This window comes from Galeopterus variegatus, unplaced genomic scaffold (assembly GCF_000696425.1).
Source record: "Galeopterus variegatus unplaced genomic scaffold, G_variegatus-3.0.2 Scaffold482, whole genome shotgun sequence".
NCBI classification, from domain to species: domain Eukaryota; kingdom Metazoa; phylum Chordata; class Mammalia; order Dermoptera; family Cynocephalidae; genus Galeopterus; species Galeopterus variegatus.
Genome location: NW_007726593.1, coordinates 404,455 through 427,310, shown reverse-complemented (window position 1 = coordinate 427,310; position 22,856 = coordinate 404,455). Strand labels below are relative to the sequence as shown.

The 22,856-nt window shown below is 35.6% G+C and overlaps 1 protein-coding gene across 3 annotated transcripts in view; it reads right to left on the bottom strand.

Moving 5' to 3' along the window:
* RYR2 (ryanodine receptor 2 (cardiac)) overlaps window positions 1-22,856 on the bottom strand; it is a 204,261-nt gene that overhangs the window by 46,668 nt on the left and 134,737 nt on the right. For all 3 annotated transcript variants that reach the window (XM_008569233.1, XM_008569234.1, XM_008569235.1), the window contains 8 exons: window positions 17,256-17,355; window positions 15,915-15,994; window positions 14,119-14,195; window positions 13,309-13,382; window positions 5,068-5,100; window positions 3,804-3,884; window positions 2,897-2,985; window positions 1,388-1,516 (listed from right to left, as the gene is read on the bottom strand). In XM_008569233.1, coding sequence (XP_008567455.1) covers window positions 1,388-1,516; window positions 2,897-2,985; window positions 3,804-3,884; window positions 5,068-5,100; window positions 13,309-13,382; window positions 14,119-14,195; window positions 15,915-15,994; window positions 17,256-17,355 — 663 coding nt within the window. The remainder of the gene's footprint in view (window positions 1-1,387; window positions 1,517-2,896; window positions 2,986-3,803; window positions 3,885-5,067; window positions 5,101-13,308; window positions 13,383-14,118; window positions 14,196-15,914; window positions 15,995-17,255; window positions 17,356-22,856) is intronic.

The window sequence follows — 22,856 nt, the reverse complement described above, 5'->3', positions numbered from 1 at the left end:
ATTCTCTTTTCTTATCTTCCCTGGCCTTTTTTTTTTTTTTTTTGGTTTTTTTTGTTTTTTTTTTTTTTGTCTTTTTGTCTTTTTCCGTGTCTGGCAACGGATCGCAACCCTCAGTGTTGCCCCCGTACCGGACCGGGGACCGGCAACGGGATCGGAACCCTCGGTGTTGCTCCCGCGCCTCGCTCAGCCAGTGAGCGGGAACCGGTCTGTATGTGGGATCCGAACCCTCGGGCGGGAGCACCGCCGCGCTTCCCAAGCGGCGCACTATCCAGTGTGCCACTGGGCCGGCCCCTACTATTCGATTTTAAGGAACTTTTATTAGAACTATCAAGTGTGACTTTTCCATCTTGAAATGCTGAAATAAGGATCCTCTTCCTCACCCAGGGAGAAAATAATACAAACATGTGAGATGTTTCCAAGGCACTGAATGCGGAGGAGAGAATGAGCTGGGAGGTCATCCTATCTCTAGGGCACTTAGCCTTGGGTGGCTTCAAACAGCCATGAGTCACTCATTCACTCAAACACCTATAACTGTGCCAGGCTCTGGGGATACAATCTGTTTTATCCTTTCTTAAGTTTTTTCCCTCCACCCTCAAGATTATATTTAGTCTAACAAAGCAAACCACGAATTTCTTCCTCCTGTTCTAGCCTCAGCACGGGGTGCACCAAACACAGTGCCAGATTGATTCAGGGTAACACTGGCCATTGAGACGAAAGACAGAAAGGAAAGAGGACTGACTGGTCTGCTAGGAAATAGCAGTTTTGCTGGTTGAAAAAAATCATAAAATCTTTAAAAAGTCTGAGGCTAAGACTAGTTCAGCCTAAGGAGAATATAAAACAAACCCCTGTTAAAAAAACAAAAAGGTATATTCTCTATGGTATTTGGAATTTTACCTATAACACACACACATACACACACGCAAATAGTGGTAAACACTATTTTCTTTTTTTATTAAGTTTCTATGAAAATTCTTCCCCATCTTTACCATAATACGTACTATAAAGAGTGACTTAATGTTCTGTACTTTGTCCCTCCCTCCCTCCCTCGCTCTCTCGCTCTCTCCCTTCCTTGATATTTATTGAGTGCTTAATATACATACCAGGCCTTGGAGATACAAGCCAACATCCTGATTCATGTCTCTAAGGAGTTAATGATACCTCAATCTGCCCAAGAGTTAAGCAATTTCATTCTGTATAAATTCACATCTCAACCTAGTATTTGATTGTGATTACTGGCTAAGAAACTGTAAAAGGGGTCAAGAGGACATGTGGAAGATGGTAAGAAAATGCTTTAGACATACCACATGTTTCTACGGAATTCAATGCTAACCAGCTGACTCTTTTTCGCTTTTCTTTCTTAGAAGAGCAGAAATGTGTAAATGTTTACCTGAATATACTCTGTAAGAGTGTTAAAGACTTGTTTTGCTACTTGAATAGCTTTGGAGAAATTCCGCTGTCCCTGCTCATCAATAACATCTTTCCCAGAGTAATACCAATAGAAATCACTGATTGATTCCTGGAAAATAGACAGGACATTATTAAGCACATTCTCAAGTTATCACTGACCTGTCCACTCTTGGACTCTATAATATAAAAGTATTTTAAATACTCGATATGAAAGCAAACAAAAATATCTGTGAAGAAATACCATTCTCAATGATTTTCCTAAACAAACAATATGGCAGCCTCACCCTATATATAAATAACTGCAGAGCTGACAAGAAGCAGAAAACTATCTGTGCCAGATTACCGTGAACTTTACAAACATAAGAATTCATAAGACTAATGCATATTTACCTACCGAGCAAAGTTAGATGCTTACTATATGAGCACAGAAATTAGACAAATCATGGAACATTACTTTTTGGGTTACAGACACCTGGCCTCCTTTTTCTCCAACAAAGCCAGTAACATTCATCAGGGGGAACTCTATGATCCTTGCTTTTGTAGCTGCCCCTAAGGAAACTGGTTGCACTGCTTATAAATACTATCAACAATTAAAAAACAAACACTAAACAAGATCAATCTTTCTCAATGGGATGTTTTCAACAATAACTTACATTTTTAAGGAACTTTAGTGGGCTAAATGAATAATACGATTTAGTTCAGCATAGGTACTACATCTGGGTTTTGAGACATGATTTTAAAAATCACAAATATGTTTTCAGTAACATCTATTGATGTATTTGTTTCAAAATGAACTTTTTTTTCCCACTAAGATTTAAGTAAAAAAAAAAAAATTGTGCTTTTACATACTCAAAGATTAATGAAAAAAATGAAAGTTTGGATGTGCTGTTATTGACATACTGTACCTGGCTTCTCTTATAAATAAAATGTGGAAAATAAAAGCTGTATAGGGCTCTCATTTAAGAAGCATATGCCTTCAAGATTCAGTTTGATTAACATGTCAAATATGACTATGATAACAGAGAGATTTTTAAGCCATGGGATGTTAAGCTGAATTTAAAAATTAATGCAAACATTAGGACAGCTGAAAAGAACTAACCTTAGGCTATGAAATTTGTTTGGTGATAGTTGGAAAGCCTTTCTTTCCTATTCCTAGGAATGTTTCAAATATTCTTCCCCAATTTATCTATAAACTTTAGAGGAAGGAGCAGAGTATAAAAGTGCTTTACAAAATAAAAAGGAATTAAAATATGATCAAGCTAAAAAACAGAGGGAAGAAATCTCCACGTATAGGAAGAAAACAATGAGCAAAATCGGAACCAGGATCAAGGCAAAGGCAACAGTGGCAGTTTCGCTCTAAGACTTGCTGAAAGACAAAAAATTCTAACCACAAAAGAAAGCACATTAAAACATGTCAACTTAATAGCCTTGCCATATTATTTTAACCGACCAACCTTTTAATTTGTTATTAATATGTAAGGCAACATACCTGAACTCTCAGCAGATAGTCTACAGTAGAGATGATTATGTTGACAGTTGTATTATTGCCAGTTTGAGTTCTCAGATAATTTTGAAAATCTAAATAAGATCCAAAAATATTTTTAAAACTTACTCAGAAGTTTAAAATGAGTTGAGTTAGTTGAATAACTCCACATGTGAACAATGTTGTCTACAGCAAAATCATTGTGGCTAAAGGATAGTGTTTTATCTGATCGTTTTGATATGAAATAATTTATATTTTCCATAAAAAGTGAACAATCACCCACAAAACATATCTCGGTGTTTCACAGAATATCAATATTCCATTTTAGCTTAAGATGTTGCTAATACCTTTTTTCTTATTCCCAGTTCTAGAGTTCTGGTCACGTGAACGACTGAAAAGATTACTATATCTCTGAGGATACAGTAATAAAATTATTTGTTCCTCAGTACTGTGCTCTGTGCTGGGGAAACAAATATAAAACTAAGACAGAGTTCTGCCTTCACGAATCTACAAGCCTGGAGAGAGCAAGATACATAAACACCTAATGGAGATACACTAAGTTAAGTAATACAATGGAGTGTATACTCCCAAGATAAAGAGAAGTGGTACAAAAGAAATAAGGCTCTATGTTACTCTATCGATATCTATCTAATCTATATCTTTTTCACCTATCACCTGTCTTCTCTAACATAAGAACCATTGATAAGAATCAAGTGAAACAGGTGCCCAACGACTTTAAAAGCAGCACAGCCATTTACAAAATGCCACAGAGCCCGATGCACCCAGTACAATGCTCAAGGACTATTTGTTGACTCAAGAGATGATGCACGATTAGAACTAATAGGTTCTAATAATTAGTGGCTTCAAAACATTTATTCCTTGGTACCACCAGATCGTCTGCGAGCTCACACACCTGAGCTGTGTCCCTCACAAAGTAGTTGCAGGAATCGGAAGAGGTCACAGGTGAACTCGTCGTCCTGCAGAACCTTTTCTCCTGCGGGAAGGCCAGAGGGTCAGATGTTATCGGCCACTTGGCCTGTCCCTCCCTTTCTCTCCCGCCTCCACACAGCCCGCATGTTGAGCTGGCACTGTTCTGAACCCCAAACAGCCACAAGTCATAGCCGCTTCCCTATGAAGCTCATAAGATCATGCGCTTGGCAGATAGATGTACTTTTTCTTTGTAAGAAAAGAACACGTCAATCTTAAAACTCAGACTTCAATCTTAAAACTCAGACTTCTCTGTTAAAAGTAGCAGCATGGGTTTGGCAACATTTTACAAACCACCTGAAGGTTTAAGCTTTTCTTTTTTCTTTCTTTTTAGAAAAATGTGGATAGAAATGCTCTCTGCACGTCTTACAAATGTCAAAGTTAGATTTGTTTTGTTCCTAGAGCATGACCAGATGATTCAATGCAAAGCATTCCATGTATCCATAAGATACGGCCAAGAACTTCTTTTACTAAAGAATAATTAAAGGATTTGAGCGAAAACTGTAAATCGCTAGAAAATATTATTAACTTGTTTTAATTACCTCTCTCATCTGCTTGTCTACGGACTAAACAAAACAGAGAAAAGAAATCTAGCACAGAGACGTGATTGGTTGTAGCATCACTTCCACAGGAAGTACACAAACTTAACTCTAAATATCAAAACTAAGGAAAGACTTTGGCGGCTCGTGCTGTGAGGGCTAAACTAAACCTAACAAAGAAAGGTGAAAAGATGGGCACCCCGAGTCACAGAAGTTACTCTGCGTATCAAAACTAAAAATATTTGTAGGGCCAAGATGAAGCCTCAGAAAAGAGCTCAGATAGTTTACCTGTGTTTTAATTTACGTGTATCTCGATCACAAGTTACTTTGAAAGTGAAAACACAAGGAAAGAAACAAACACAGAACAGCACTACACAAATGAAAGTTGATTTTAAAAACACAAAGTGTCAGTGAAAAAAAAATTTCAACATTATGAGTGCCTGTTCCAGAATCTAAATTTGCTTAGAAAGCAAAATGACGAAAAAATGTTGTTTAGCCAGCGAATGGATGTACTTATGTATTTAAAAAAAAAAAATAACTTTTCACAGACTATAAATACTTTGGGCCAAGAAAGAAAACTATAAAATGATCATGTGTTTACTTTAACTAAAATCATGGGTGATCATAATGACAGAGAGCCGATGGACTTACCAGTCCGCAGTCTGTGACTTTCAAAGTGAGAGGCTTCATATAATGGTAGGGTTAGGAAGCAAAACCATTTTGAAAACTAATATAAACATTAAAAAAAAGTACATAAAATCACTGTACTCATTTCCCTGTTAGCCCGCAAGGTATGGTATTTGGTGACCACGCTAAAATCACCGAGTTAAAGACACACGGTTTTGAATCTCCATACATGGCTGATAAGTCCATTCCTCGGTATTCAAGTTCATGATAGGACAGGAAGGAAAGGGGAACAGTTTAGGCTAAAAAATGAACTAAGCTCTTCATTGATTATACTTAGATTTCATTTTCAAGAACCATTTTAATCAGAAGAGTCTTTTAAAAGGATAATTAAATCAAAATATTATGAGTTGATTATATAGATTTATTGATTCCTTGCTGTGAGCCCATCTACAGTGTTTCTTTTTTCAGAAAATCAAATCAATAAACCATGTACATACTTCCAACATTCATATAATCACTGTGAAATGAGAAGCCCTTGCTATAAAGTATTCAGAGAAGTTAATACGGAAATAAATGTCATAGTCTAACTGTGTATCTAAAAATGCTCCGCACAATGCATAATGACTGACAGCATGAGGTTTTATTTATTGCTGGCATGCACAGTATTTTCTTGACTGTATACCAAAACACATGTAAATTCTCATAGGTAAGGACTCACTGCACATAGCAGAGCAATGGGGATCAGGAAGACGGAGGGGATGGGGACTGGTCAGACCTTCCTTCCCCATCAGTTGACACCAGGTATCAACTGGGGCACTATTGCTTCATGAATACGTTACTACCTCATTAAAATGCTGCCATGGCCCATGCTGCGAGTAAGGGGCACAGTAAGAGATGGTGATGGCTTTATGTCTGCAGAAGGTACAGGATCAACAGTCTATTTTGTGATGTATGCAAAAAAAAAAATTCCATTGTTAAGATGGAAGCTAAGATTCATAACAAATAACAAAATGGAGTGACATTTAGTTGAAAGTGCTCTTATATTTTAAAAATATTTGTAACAGCTGCATGAGGGCTCAATATAAATATTGCGAAGGGCTTCCTTTGGTTTCATTTTATAAAGGGATTAAGATTTCTAATACTGTAATAAAGACAGAGTTGTTTCAATTTTGTTGCCGATGAGGAGTTTGTTCTTTGCAGCTTAATTTTCTCATCTATAAAATGAGGATAATACATTCACTATCTGTGTCACTGGCTCTTCATAATCCGTGATAATTTTTATAAATTGTGAAAAGGTTAATATATTAAGAGAAGTGGCAATAACACTAAATAAAGATAGAAACAACATTCCTAGATGACAATTATAATTATTTGAGTATATTTATTAACTGTGTTTATATTTTCTAAAAGCCATCTTAATTTTAATGCATCAATGTTCTCAAAATTTTATATTCTTGCTTGGGAGTAATAGTAGGTAGATCTTATTTATTCAAGCTAGGAGGGAACAGTAAATCCTATTTTGGCGATCTAATAAAGGTAACACACACTTAAAGGCCACCGCTGGGCTCACAACTGGTTTATCCAATTAATAGAAAAGTATGCAAGTGTCTGCTTAAGTTCAGTAACACAACTTTGTGTGTGTGTGTCTAATGGTTACTTAGAATGTCCATGAACATAGCTTGAAGTTCTCAACCTCTTCTCCAGACAAATCTTAATTTGTTAATAACTATTAATAATTAAGGTTAATAATTTCAATACTTTTTAATAAATTAATAAAGTCTAATGAAGTAAAAAGACTACATAGTGTGTATTTAAAGATAATTGAATTGAATTAGGATAAATAGACTCCAAAAGACTAACACTCCCATACTGTGAAGACTCGTCATGTCAACATCACTTAGGATGCAAAGGTAAAGGGTGAGCAGCATGGAACGTGAGACTGGTCACAGCAAAGGGTTCCCTACAATCTACTGTTAAATGTGACTTGGAAGCACCCCACTGGCAGGGAGGAAATCATTCTGATTTCTGATCTTTTGAGCATGTGAATATCTATTTTGCATAATGGCAAAACTAAAGAATTAAGGCTGAAAATATTTTTAAATAGTGAAAAGTCAGGTATTTTACTCCATGTGGGTAATTTTAACATCACTGCCTAAGTAGCTTAAATGACTGCTTTAATTATATTACAATCCAACTAACAAGGAAAAAAAATTTTTAAATGGATTTACAGTTAACATTTAGTTAGTGACTACAATGTGCTAGACATTGTGCTACATATATTATGTTGTCATTCATTTCATGTTTATAATAATACTATAAATTAAGCAAATGTAATCTCATTTTGTGATTCAGTAAACAACTGATAAATTAAATAACTCAACTGATGTCACACAGCTATTAACTGGTAAAGGGTATGATTCCAGTGAACTTCAATAAACATTCACAAAGGGCCTCCTCTATGCCAGGCAGCTTGTGAGGTGAACACAGTTTCTAACCTGAAGAAGTTCATAGTCTAATGGAAGAGACAGGCAGTAAACAGATAATTTCAATATTATATGGTCTTTCTGAATCCAGTGTGCCACAGTTTTTAAACTTTGTAAGTTAACATCAATAACTAACAAAATCTTTGACTAAGGATTATTGTATGTTATTTAAGTTGTGAACTGGTACTTGTTCTCATCAATTTTAGAACCCAAGAAAAACCATTTCTAGATGTTTGACTTCAGGAAAGTCAATTCACCTTTCTAAACCTTAGTTTCATCATTTCGATATGGGGATTAACGAATTCCTGATCACCTTATCTCATGGGGCTATTGGGAGAATCAAATTGGTTCGAACAAGTAAAAGTGCTTTGAAATCTGCAAAGTACAAAAGGAATAAATGTAAAGTTTCAATGCTGTGAAGCCACAGGTCAAATTATTTAAATTTCTGAAATATAAAATTTCAGTAGGTGTGGATATGACAATCTATAAATTCCACTGAGGGCATTTACTTAAATTTTGTTAACAACCTGACACCAGTTTATATAATGCATTCCTATTTCAGATCCCAGAACAACAAAAACAATCACTATGTGAAATAAATTAGGTATGTCCAAGGATAATAGAATTAAAGCACATTCTGTTACTTAAACAAATTGAAGTAGCTGTGGAGGGGAAAAAAAATCCTTTTGCTTTCAGATGTGATTTGCAGATTGTTTCTTCTATAGCCAGAGCCTACACCTCTCAGCTGTCATCACTCCTGTTGAAATCCTAAGTGTCCTTCATTCATTCCATCCCTCAACATCCAACTGATCTCCTTGCCTTGAGACTGTGATACCCTCTTACACAATGTTGCCTATGAGTCATTTTTTAAAAGCACCAATCCAATGACAATACTCCCCTGATAAACAGGCGGATTCTTTAAACTGTAACTATGAAAAATCTACTCTGACTAATTCCCTACAATGTATCGCTAGAAACATCTCAGAGCTCTCCCATTGCCCTGAAGGAAAAATTGCTGATCACTATCTTTGGAGGACTCAATCCTATCTAATAGAGCAGCACTACTGAGAAATGAGAAAGCTGTGCACTTTAAAGTTAACGTATTCTACCAGAAGCGTTGCTTGAGCAATGGTTGTCAGGAACGTAATTCCAGGTGGATCATTTAACACTACACATAGTATCTCTTGAGTGTGACTTGTTTAGTGGCTGTCCATGACCTCAGGAAAAAAAGTACAAATTCTTGGTAGGACAGAGAAGGTCATCTTTCATGGTCTCCCACAAATTGTCTTCCCACCCTCTAGCTCATCATGTCCCTTCAACTACACCAGGCTGGTCACTGTCCTCCACTGCATTTCATACCTTAAACTTTATGTTACTCTGTTCCCTTGCACTGGAATGACTTCACCTTCCTTCCCCTCCAGGGAGACTCCTGCTTTGGGCCACGTGTCACTTCTGTCGTGATACTTCCTCCCCCCCACACCCAGGCAGCTAAGCACTTCCACCAAGTTTGCTCATGCATGTACAGCATTGTTCTGAAGTTATTTGTTTACAAGTCTGTCTACCTAATACAGTGCTCCTAAATTATCTCTAATGCCTAGGACACCATCTAGCACATAAGAGCCACTCAAATTTAAGCGAGTGCTTCAAAGTCTAAAAATTGCACAAGGATGCTAAGAAAATGTATTTGGTGCCACGAACCAACGTTACAAGCCTTCCCTGAAGAGAAAGTTTACCCACAGGAACGGCAGAATGATGTCGGCACAACTTAACTACTCCTGTGAAAGTATTTTGAAGAGATTGGGTGACAGATAGCCAATAGATAATTTGGCAATAAAAACAGTAACAAAAAGTTAGGGAAGCCAATACTTAAAGATTAGCTTAATCCTTTTGCTTAATCAATTAAATATTAATTTCTGTTACTTCACATAAATTTGATGAGGTCACTGTAAATACATCACTAAGAACCTCAGTGCAACATATTATCAGACACAGATGGAAATTTGGGGAAGGTTAACTGGTAGTGTTTTAGATAAGATTTCTAAAAAAGCAAATAATTTACAAGGAATCAGATCATCTTCTAAATTCTATCTTGCTTGTAAACTCTAGAACCACCGCACAATGACCAAAAATAAAATGCACTATCTTCTGCTATATTCCAAGAACAGTTATGAAAGCCTAAAAATTGCACTTTCAAGCTCAATGATTTGGTAATGAGGTTAAATGGTTCTGAGAAAAAAGTAAATTAAAATCCAAGGATGAAATGAAATTTTAAATATTCATATAGGTTTTTTGTTTTTGAACATCATTATATCAATAAAACACACATGATTAAAAAGTATACAGAGGACAACACTGAGCACATCACAAATCTACCAAACACATTTGCTGAAGAAAGAACTTTTTTTTTGAACAAGTGGGAAGTTCTGGCTTTTGTAGAAATGGGGAAATTTCGTAAGGAGGGATAGGGACACAGGGCAAACTTACATGATAATGGCAGTAGAAAAAAGAACATAAATGATCAGTCTGAAGTCTTTATTTATAAACCTTAAAGAAACACATAGTTCCTAATGGTATCTCAATACCAGATTAGGAATAGTGTTTGTAACTATAAAAAGTTCAAAAATCATTTTGAAGCATTAGCAATAAGTGCAAAAACTGGCAACAGACTGGCGTCCTGGAAGGGGGCACACACCGATAAGGAGCAAAAAATACTACTTAAGCTATTGCTATACACAAAATAAGCCCCCAAACAATACAAAAAGATGGGAGGGAAGTGACTTGGCTTGTGCAATCTGTACGTCAAACAGTGGCAGGCAGAATGCCTGCATTTCCGTCTTGGCCCTGCTACTCAGCTGTGTGACTGTAGACAGCTCTAGTTACCTTTCTGGTCCTCAGTCTCCTCATCTATTAAACTGAAGAAATAGCTACCTCACTGGAGGGTTGTGGCTATCAAAAAGATCATGTGTTTAAGTCTATACATTTTCCATGGCTATGTAATCTATGGTCTTATTATCATCAACAGGAAGAGATTTGCCTAATAAAGACAGAGGATTAGTATGGAGAAGATTTACATCTAGCAGTTTATTTTCTCAGCACTAAACCTATGCCGAGTCCCAAATTCTGAAGCAATGGCATCTGTAGGGTTTTTAGCCTTTTCTAATACCTTCCAAGAGAGATAACTGATTTTTCCTTCTCTTACCAGGGTCTGAGCTTTTCTTAACTTTTGTAGAATCCTAAAGAAAACAACGGCCTTGTAAGAGAAATTTTTTTAATATGCTGTCTTTGTTATTATACTAGTTTGAAGAGTAAATATTTGCTACCGTTTTACTGCTCTTGGAATTTGATCTCGAAAGTGAAAATTAGTGTTAATGCTAAAAGATTTTTGATCTGTGATATTTTCAAAGGAATACAGAAAAACTCTGTAGACTTCCCAGTACTTGGAAGGCACTGGCAGGGCATGCTGGCCGGGCAGAGACTCAGCTGGTCGTGTATGCCTGGATCTGCCAATGATTTCCTGTGCACCAGTCAGTGCAGCCATAAAGCCACAGCACATTCAGGACAGAAACAGCACAGGGAGACCAGAGCACACATTCCATGACTCATTCATTTACACAACAATTGCAGACGCTGGGACCACCAGAAAATTTTTTTAAATGAAAGAAACATAGCAAAGCAAATCCAAAAACGTAAGTTAAATGCTTGTTGCCCTCCATATCTAATATATTAATAACTGCACATCCTCATAGAAAGAAGAAAAAAGATGAAAGCTAGCTATATAAAATTTAAAAAGAACAGAATGCGTAACGATGGAAATTAAATAATCTACATGTTAAAACAAGCTGTGAATGAAAAAAATTCACAAAAAAGATCACTATCAAATCTGTACACAAAGCTAGCAAGAAATAAAAGAGCAAATAAACAAAAGGCAGTTCATTTTTAATAATTACCCCGCTCATGAGTGATCACTGAGGAAGAGAGGATGGGACATTTACAGTAGTCGAAAGGAAAGGAAATGAGGAAAAAGAAAGAAGTTGAGATTTTGATTTTGTTTTGCTGTTTGCAAGAAAATACAAAAGGTGTTAATAAGTTTGGGCAACTATTTTTGTGTGTGTTGAAAAAAAATACACAAATTAAACCAATCTCACATTGAGAGATATAAATAATTGGGGCATAAAGACGTTATTCCAATCCACATCTGGCTGATGAAGGCTAGGAGGCTATGTAAGATAAACTTTGTGGCTGCTATTTCTTTGTGAAAGCTGACATTGACAGTGACTAAGAATGATTAATGGAATTCTGTTCTGAGGCTCTGGAACATTAGGGAATAACTACAGGGGAAAATGAAATTGATTTTTAATTCTAAGACAGGGAGGTCAGACTTTCGACAGAAAATTCATTCACCTCTAGGCATTTTACAGCTAGAAAATGCCTAGGACTTCCAAGAGTCAGGCAGGTAATGTGCCCCGATCTTTCTGGTGGCTCCAAGTTCTCCAAATGGGATCCTCAGGCCAGAAAACTTAAGTAAGTTTAGAGTGCTGCTGGTGGTTTTCTTGAAGGCAGCTAACACAAATAAGTAACCATATGACATATTTGATGATTGGACCTATACATTCAAATGTCAAGCAGAGAATAAAATATCACAGGAGCCACATAGTACTAGCAGTGTCACAATGTGTATGATAACCTTTAATACACAATAAGAAAAAATTGAGATCAAATATTTCCTATTTGTGAGAACAAAAATATATAGAAATACAGAGATTACAGTAAAAAAAATTCTAAAATATTTCAGAAAGGCAAGCAAAGACTACAAATGGCAGATAGGAAGAAATCTATTTTTTGAAACATGATTAGTCAAATAGTGGAATAAAAGTAACGTTCCCAAACTAATACAGTGACAAGATGGCAAATCCAAACCAGACCAAGCAAACAAAAACAGATAAACATATGGGGGTGTCACTAAAACTAGTTTAAAAATAAAACATAAAAGAATAAAAACAAATCAAAACAAAAGATATTGAAGATAATTTTTTCCTAAATACTGCAAAAATGAACAGGTCTCAATGGCTATTTCTGCTTTAAATGTATTGCAGGCCAAACTTTTTGGTTTACACTTGCATCTACGAGGGTACTTTAAAGAGTTTGAGGAAAGATTTATATTATATTTCAATTCTACTTTTCCACAAACTTTTTGAAGTACCCTCGTATTTAGAGAGAGAAAAACCCAATTACCACACAAATCATGTATGTGCACATATAAAAAAAGTGATCAGAATTATTTAAGCACAAAAATTACTCTCTAATTTCTTTCATCAAACAGTCTGGACTTGCAGAGATGTGTGAATATGTAGAGAAAGATAGCGGTGCTGAAAGGAAGGAAGAGTGGTAGACTGAGGACCTAAGAGCACGACTATCCTAAGGAGATGGAAGAATCTGACAGCCTGACCACTTGCTAATGTGGCCACAGAAAGTCAAACATTCTTTAATTTGGTTCATCCATGTGCTTTGTGATTTCACAGGTAATTTATCCCTTATTAAAAACCCAACTAGGAAAAAGGCCGACAAAGTAGGGCCAGGACTAAAAGGAGATAACGACTGACTTGGAAGGTTGGTTTTTGGGTGTGACCTGTGGAAGCACCCATGAACTTTCAAGTGAGTCATGTAAGCATTTTACCAATTTTAAAATAACCTTGTATCTCTCTGCATGAAAAGGTGATTGATAATGAACTCGTTTCAGGGAAGAAGGGAGACAGGTGATCCTTTTAATGTAAATGATTAATACCTGATCCTTCCTCTGTCACCATGCCAAGTCCTTCAGCTTTGTTCTGTCGCTCAAATGCATTTAGGTCAAGGACACTATGACAACAAGAAGAAGGACATTTAGAAGACTAAGAGAAAATTTTCTTCATTCAATGTCTACACACCGCTTATCTTGAAATGTGAAGCAAACGTTAACATTCACTGAAAACATGTCCCAATCTAAAGCTCATCAACCGTATTTTCCTTGTAGCCAACTAGCCTCTCCCCAGGCCCTACCCTGAAATGACCCATGTGAAAGTCAAACATACGGCACTCACAGATTTCAGCTTGGAAAGTGCATTACGAAGTTAGCAGACATGTAGAAACATAATCACAATAAACATGTTTTTGCAGTTGGAATAGCTTATTACATTAAGTATGTGTGTCAGGTTCCTTAGTCTGTCTGAATGATTTTAAATTCTGTAAACAATGGAAATTTTAAAAATGAGAAATTCCCTACAAGCTTCCAGGTAAAACTGAATAAAATTTTCTTTTTTTTTCTCTTTCTAAATATCATACACTACTCATTTTCAAGTATGCAGAATACGTCTTAATCCTCCAAGGTCCCTATTTAAGCTCAGGGAAAACTATTTTAAGACACTATTAACATTAAGTAAGTTTATAATTAAGACATTACTAACACTCTAAAAACAAGACAGAAAACAAGACACTGAATATCGTCCCACTTAAAAGTGCTTTAATCACTAAGCTTCTTCTTTATATAGTTATTATAAGCAATGTAAAAACAAATACCTTGAAAAACACAAGCACTGAGTAGACCCGACAGACTCACCTACACGACTGCATCAGGCCCGCCAGGCTCTGGAAGAAACCCACATCCTTCTTCTCCTTGAGGTAGTCAAGCATTTTCTACAGGAAATACAGAAACCACATGGTCACTGAACACAAATCTTGTTGTTTATTAAATAAGCAGAGAAACAACCAAAACATATTTTCTATTCTAAAACAAAGACAAAAAATATTCAGTGCATACAAATATTGCTAACGTCACCTTTATCATGAAATAGCGACAAACATGTCAAAGGAAGATCAATGTGCATTTTTATGTGCAGCAGTAAGTAAACATGACTTGGAACAAGCACCATAAATATCTGGGTAAAATATTATTTTTAATTTTCTTCTGGTAATTCTTTAAGTATTTAGAGATTTAGATAACTTAGTGCAAGTGAACTGGGAAGAAGATCCACATGTATGCTACTCACAGATTTCCATGCAAAAGTGAGTTCCTTAAATGGCCTTTCAACCTGACCGTTGGGACTGCCATCTGCTACTGCTATAGCCAGAAATTCAGTTTCCATTATCATAGCCTCTAAATCTAAAGAATGGTAGGAATCACTGGACTATTAAATTTCTCTCTGTGCCTCAGAATGATGTCCAGAATCTGTGGTCAAAATTTTGGTTAAACATAAATGTAGAAAATGCTAAAGCAATGCATAATTCAGTCTTGTTAGCTTACTGGTACACAGCACAATGAAACAGCTATTTCTCACATAGACAAAATGCATTGGAGGTTTCAAAAAAATGTACACATAAGATGACTGAAGGCATACTCAAAGGTTTTAAGGATATAAAGAGACTCCTTTTCTCCAAATCTTGAACAGAGGAGAATAATTCCTATTATCAATGCTATTCTAAACAGGGCTCAGCTAGCAGCCAAAATTTTGGTAGTAATTGTCTTCAGAAATTAGTCAAAGATGATATAAACCAAATGTGTAAAGGATACACACACAAAGTATATGCACATGTGTATATATACAAATGTTTGCACACACAAATATACACACCAAGTGTATGTATATATGTATACACACACATGCACACACAGGTACATGCATGTACAAACATACACACAAAAACAGCTATTTTGGGAAAGTGTAATAATATATTGGTCTAATAAAAATGTAACACATTAATTATTGGTGTTTTAAAACAAAGAAATGTGGTTTTAAGTGTCAAAGGGAGGTGGTGGAATATGTATTTGAATTTCTAGAGAAAAAAGATGTCTATAAAGAAAACAAGTACATATATTACATGATCTTTAAAGACTTCCCCAGATCCAAGAATTCCTGAATATATGTACTATACAATGAAGGTCTTTTGAAGGAAAACATAAGGCAAGAGAAATTATTTTCTGATAAATATTTTGAAGAGATTAGGTACATTTTCTTTCTTTTTATTTTTGTACGTGATGTAGTCATTTACTATGAGAAGAGAATCAGTTGGTTACCTCTGCCAGGTTCCATAAGCACATATCCATAGCTTTTGATACAAGGATGGTTCATGCCTCAGTATTCATTGGTCATGATAAGAGGCCACATGTAGACTAATGTTTTCAGATATTCTGATACCATTTTATGCTCTGGTTTGTAAGACTATCCCAAAATTACTTTTTCCCTCCTATGCTTGCTCTTGGGTATTGTTGTAAATTAAAATAATAGAGACACATTTTACATAGAAAATTTAAAAATTTACAACAAATAGTGGGGTTTTTTTGTTTGTTTGTTTTACTACACTGATGCAGTCCATTTATTTGAAAAGCACATTATGTGAGTGGATTAAAAATGTTACCTGCTGTACTGTAGAATTCCCACCATTTAAAATGGCAATTCCAAGTTTCAAAGTAGCAGCTACCATTGGTCCAGTTTCACCTTAAAAATATAAAAAAATACTGTTCCTTAAATAATTTCACCTTCTATTTAACCCATTTTACCTCAAATGTACTTTTTTTTTTTAAAAAAGGATGAACGGTAAGGGGATCTCAACCCTTGGCTTGGTGTTATCAGCACTGCACTCTACCGAGTGAGCCACGGGCCGGCCCTCAAATGTACTTTTAAAATTATTTCTACCTCCTATAAATCTGTATAATGGTTGAGGGAGACAGACTGACTTATATACCAAAAAATATTAAAACAATGATAATGCATATTTTACCATCAATATTTACTAAATTCCATGCAATATATACATAAATTGAAACTATACAAAGACACATGAAGAAATAGGTGAACATATGAAGACATAGTGAAAAACTTGATTTTGAAATACTAAGACCTAAAATTCTTAAGATTCAAAACTAATCATGGGTATTAAAATAATATTAAAATGAATATGTGCTACTTAATTTTCTTTAAGAAAAATTCCTCTCCCTCCTTCCTCAACAATATTATATTTGAACAACTTTTATCATTTTCATTTCATCACTTTTATCTTAATAAGTATAAAGTCTGGCTTTATTAAGATGACTGTTCTCAATTTTAACTTATTCAGCTAATAATAACAAAATTTTAAATCCAGGCTGGCCAGTTAGCTTAGTTGGTTAAAGCACAGCCTTGTAACACCAAGGTCAAGGGTACAGTTCCCTGTACTGGCCAGCTGCCAAAAAAAAAAAAAAAATCCAACTCATCTATCATTTAGTATATTATATTTTATTTTTCATTATTCACCTCTACTTATCTTAGAAATCAAAACAGGCCTCATAAATTTGGGGGAAGGGTGCTTAATAACAAAACATACCACCACTACTTTCCCATTCCATTGCAAATTACATTAAAAATGTTTTCACAAAGAAGATATTACTAATATAAGAAATTGTCTTGAAATAGCTGGCTACTGAGATATACAAGTACAACAGCATTTTAATTGTTAAAAATCGACTTACTTTAAAAATCTAAACATTTATATCACGGGTCAGCAAATCGTGACCTGAGGGCCAAACACAGCTTGCCACCTGTTTGTGTGAATAAAGTTTTATTGGAACACAGCCATGCAGTTGCTTACTTATTGTCTCTGGCTGCTTTCATGTGAATAGGCATGTGACATAGCCATGAACCAGAAATTCAGGGACTAAATGAGTCAGTGGGACGGACATGAGGGAATACTAGAAAATAAAGAGGAAATCTGAAGCCTCACCTTTGCTGGCACTGATAGTCTGTAGCACCATTTCGGCAGCACCTCGGTCATGCAGTCTGGCTTGCTGGTACAGAAGCTTTTGCTTTTCCATTTCTTTTTCCTGAACACAAATCCCAACCATTTATGTTGTGGCTCTCAGTAAGCATAGCAGCTTTCTACAGACCATATTTTTAATCATCTCTTCATATATGGGCTCTATGACAACATTATGGACCATTTCAACACCAACGATGTTATTAAACAGATATTAACATATTCAACTCTTGGTTTTTCCCTTCATATTTTTCTTGATAGACTTTTGGTACTGGTTTACCAGGATGGATTTTTCACAGTTTCAATGATTTGATTAGTCCAAAGCCTGTATCACAGTTTTGAAGTAGTGTACTTCATTCATTGAAACTTGCACTTTCTGATTGATACATATGTGCATAAGTTTGTCATGTTTTTAATAATCTCCCATGTCATGGCCATAACTTGATACTGCTCAGCAAATGGCTCATGTTGCGAGTTATCACTGAATCACAGAAAAACATTGGCTGAGACATCTTGGAGTTTAAGCAAAATTGAAAGCTGATATGGATAAAGAGGTAGGCTTCAACTAAGTGGCAGACTTATGATAGGGATCTCCCCAACCACCCCCAAAGAATAAGAGATGCAGTGTGCCTTTATATTTTGTATTCTCTGGTGGTAACAAACGATACTGAATGGAGCTGCTAGAGCAATGACTGGAGTTTGTTCTTTTCCACTTAAGCTACCACTGAAAACATAAAGAAGAAAATAAAAATAAAATATAAAGGCACAGCAAGTTCAAGACTGGTATGATCATTCACTTGAGCAATCCAGTTCACTGGAGAACTGAGACGGAACTAAGCAGTATAAGTTGCAGAATGAAAGTTGCATAGAGCCCTATGACAGCGAGTCCATCAAATGGCGTGGTAGAGAAGCTTAGTCAATGGGACATGAAACGGTCAATTAGTATCATGTCCATAAACACAACGGCCAAAACATATATGACCTAAGAGCAGGAAGAGCTGCAGCAGAGGTAGCCAGGGTGACAGCTTTGCTGCCATAAACTTTCCATCCAAAGTACGAAAAATAGACACTGGAAGATGGAAGAGGTTTAAAAAATGAAGGCTTGCTATTTACGGAATATGAAAAATAAAGTGAACTAAAAGGAGGGGGAAAAGAAATGGGCTCAAACAAATGAAAAAAGAAAACCTTTAAATCAAAAGCAACCAACACAGACATTTATGCTGTTACCAGAGAGTTCTCGCCGAGGCTGGCAAATTTGTTTCTTAAATCTTTGATAATATCGTGCTGCAAAAACAAAATTGATCAGGTTTTTTTTCACACTATAGTTAGAGCTCCTGTGGTTAAATTTTATTTTTTCTTAAATTATGTGATAGGCCTAAATGGAAGCAGAGAAAAGAAAAAAAAGGCAGCTTTGCTTTGTATATAGCCATGCTAACATCTAAAAGGTTTGCCTTCATGTTTAAACCTCTTCCTGTGAAGTCAAAAACAAAACGAAAACAAAACCACACAGACACACAAAACCATATTGTCATTACAACACAATTTCAGAAAAACTGAAAGAAGACCCTTTCGCCTGCTCTTCAGGTGTTTAAAATTGATAAGCAACATTTGATTCTTCCTTTTAGACCCAACAATCTTTTATTTTCCTCTCATTGCCAGAGCTACAGATGGAACTTTCGCTTACAGCTTAACCAACTCCTTCTGTGAAAGAGTTTTTCAGTAAGATAGTGATAAGAAATCACTGGCTTATGGAACTGCCCTATCGCTTTCCATTGACTCAAGAGGCAAAGGAATCAGAAAGAACAATTTTTCTACTGACCCAATAGAACATATAAAGACAGAGATCAGAAAACTCACAGAAGACAAACAATGGCCATACACTCTTAAGGAAAACAAACCATTTGCCATTTGTGCTCCAAAATTGGGTAGATTGGTTCAAAGACCTGCCAGAACAACTTGCACAACAGATTCTAAGGTCCCAGTATCCTCTTCGATAACTGAAATCATGCATGATGCATGCACCTCAGGAGGATCAAGAAATAGACAGGATATCAAACTACCTTGTTAGAAACAAACTCCCTGGACAAAGGTGGCTCTCATTACTTCAATACAGCATCTAAGTTTCAATAATAGTAAATATTTCAAGGCAGATGATGACACTCATTTGAAACACTGAGCCAAAAAGATATACTGATCTAGAAGCACAAAAAAACTGAACTCCATAAAAAGGGATCAGGTCAACCTCTTTCTTGAATTTCCTGGCCGTTGAGTTGGAAGTTTCCTCTTCAGAACTCTATAATATTATTTCTTTCTGGTGCTTTGTCCTTTGAGAACTGTGTCTGGGCGTGTAATTTAATTTTGTCGTTTGGAAATCTTACTGCAACATAAAAAAACTTGAAAGCTAAACCATAAAGTTTTCAGACAATGAAATGATAAATTATGTGAAATGGAAAAAAAAATTGTTTCACTTCAAACTTATTGCAGATTAGTGTTTATAAGCTAAATTGAAGATAGATCTTCTAAAAGTACCTTGCTGAGGGAAATAACATCTTGAAAGTACTTATTAAAATAAGGGTCCCTTCCCCCGCTACCAGATTCTACTTAAACTGCCTAAGGGTCTTAAATAAAGAACATTATACCTTCAACCTGCAGTTTAGTCTTTAAATTATTCCAAGGTTACAGAGGAAGGTTAAGGAAAAAAAGAGTAGCTCCACAATTTGAATAATTTGAATTTTCCCTTCAGCAAAAAGTTTTGATTGCCAAGAGCAACCAAGAATTATCAGCTCTTATCCTAATAAGTTCGGTATGACTCTTTTCAAGGTCAAGTGTGGTCGTAAATCAGACCCACCTGCTTTGAAGTATTCATTACCATGATTTGCTTTTACATTTGTAATAAAATTGCTAATATTCTTTCATTTTATCTAAGAGTGCCTCAAGCTTTCAACACTTGGTGGGGGAAAAGTAGAAAGGCCTGAAGAAAAAAATATAGTCGGTTCTTCAACAACTTGCCTTATATGAGAAAAAAATATTGAAGAAGAAATTACAATTGTCCCTTATTCCTTGATGGAGAAAATAGTTTATCTCTGCAATGGAGATGAAAAGATAGTTTAAACGAGGCTCCCTGAGGACAGCAAAGTGATTCACATTGTTCCTGAATGACCTTCCTCAGGTATGTGGACACCTGGGCAGCCTGCTTGCACGTCACATGCTGAGGCTACCAAGTCTAGGGCCTGTGCTCCACGCCAAATGAGGCCAGTTGCTTTGCTTTTTGTCTTTGTATTTGGAAGACTTCAACAACTGCTGAAAAGGTTTTCATGTTTTCCTCTTAAACTACATGTGGAAACAAGGTATAATGTAAGAGAACAGAAATTTCCATGAATTGACCTCTTAATTTTAAAAATGTTTTCTATAATCAAGTAATGTTATAAGTCAACATGAAATGCTGTTAGTTGGCATCTTAAAAGTAGTTATAAACTACAAGGTGATGTTGAATATCAATATTACAAGAAAAAAGGAAAAACTGAAGATTCAACTGGATAACAATGGGTACAACAATGAAAGGAGGGAAACGGTACTAATAATGTGGTTTATAACACAAACGGGCCAACTCAGGCTCAGGAAAAACAAAAGCATGGACAAGAGTCACATTCTCCACTTTAATTTTGTTCTGTTGTATTCCAGCTCCTGAAAGTGTAGATCAGCTACATGTCTATAGAGTTGAATATATATATAACTTTATATAATAGTGAATAATTCCCCCAATTTTTAAAAAATTAAAAAATATATATGGAGTTTTCTAGAAGTAAATATCCATAAGGACAGGGGCCACAGCTACTTTGTTCATCTGGTTTAAACACAAGTTCACACATAATATACACCCAGTACAGTTCCTTGCACATAATAGGTGTTCAAGAAAATTTGAATGAATGAATGACAGAACTAAATAATGTAATATCACATAGTTTGTGACCACAATTAATCTGTAATATTTTACAAATGTTATCTTTTCATTTGAAGAGCTACAAAACTAGTACTACATGAAAAGTTTATTTGGTGTTCTTTTAGTATATGGTCAAAGAGGTCTTTAGAATTATACACATATAAACAATAATTATCATATTGTGGGCTTTCACTCATTTAATATTTGTATGTACCTTTCGTTATTATCTATGGTCTTTGTTACTGGACTTTCAAATAGTATGATAATCTTCCAGAGTTCTAGTTCTCAATAGGGTGAACACAGTTTCTAGTATTCTCTCTTTAAAAAAAAAAAAAAAAAAAAGGAAAAGAAAAAGAAAAAAAGAAAAAATTTTTCTCCATCCAAAGCAAATTTTATTGAAATGGTATCAAAGTTTTACTAATATACAGAGACAACAGAAACACTAAACCAGAGACATGTAGTTCAGTTAATGTGCTGGAAGCTCTGAAGTTTAGACGTACTGTGTAATGTGACTTTACGGCTTAATTCTTCTAATACATTCTAATACATTCTACTACATTTAATGCATTTCAGGTGGAATATTGCTTCCCCTGGATTCAGCATGTTTAGAACTAATTTAGAACTATGCTAAAGCAATGAAGCTCAACTGAGTTGAAACAGTTTTCTATCAGGGTCCAGTGGACATTTATACTACTCCACGAAAAGCTCCATTAACAACGCATTAAAATGTGAGAAAATAACGAGTAACTCTAAAACCAGAAGTTATCAAATTAGCAAAATTAGGTTGTCTCATCATTAGAGGAAATGTGGTTTACCCTGAGCACACTACTGATTTAAAACAGGCTTCATCCACCTACTTATTTGTTTCTTTAAGCCTGAAAAGCATCGCATAGTGCTCTGAATATAGAAAGCCAATGCTACGTGGTCCTTTCTCTACGGGCACATACTGACAAAAAGAATCAGGACACTAAGGTAACTGATGACCACTAAGAACACAAAGCTGTGGTTAGACTATGAAGGTGCCAGAGTGTTATATTAATTAGTGGGAAATGAGAAGTTGGAAAAATTTTCATCACAGCAGCTCATTATTCAGATTTTAAAAACTTACAGCTCTAGAAGCTCTAGTGTCCATAATCCTCAGTTCCCATAAATGATTAATTCTACCCCAGATCGATAAACAGCTGCACTCTTAAGTACTTGATACAGTCTCGGTTTCCTGTTCAGCTGGGAGGAGGATTTTCCTGGAGATTGTCTAAAGGATACATACTCCTTCTGTTCTTCCAGATACTTGCTATCCATCCTATGCTAATTGACCCTCACACAGCACCTGGACTTTATTATATAAATTCTCAAATAATTATTTTTATTGAATTGTTGAGGACATTTTTCATTATACCACACGCTGTCCTCAGGAAAAAAAAATGATGTTGGATTTTAACTTCGGGAATTTTTGTTTCTCCCAAAGAAGACTGTTTTTATCTTATTGATATAATGAACTGTTAAATTTATGTAATTTCAAGTTGACTTCTAGAAAACTTGGAATCAACTGTGCTGACAACTGGCAACAAACTGATAAGACTCCATGGCACAGTTTCTGGACTGAGCTTATTCTTGGACGGTTCTACTTT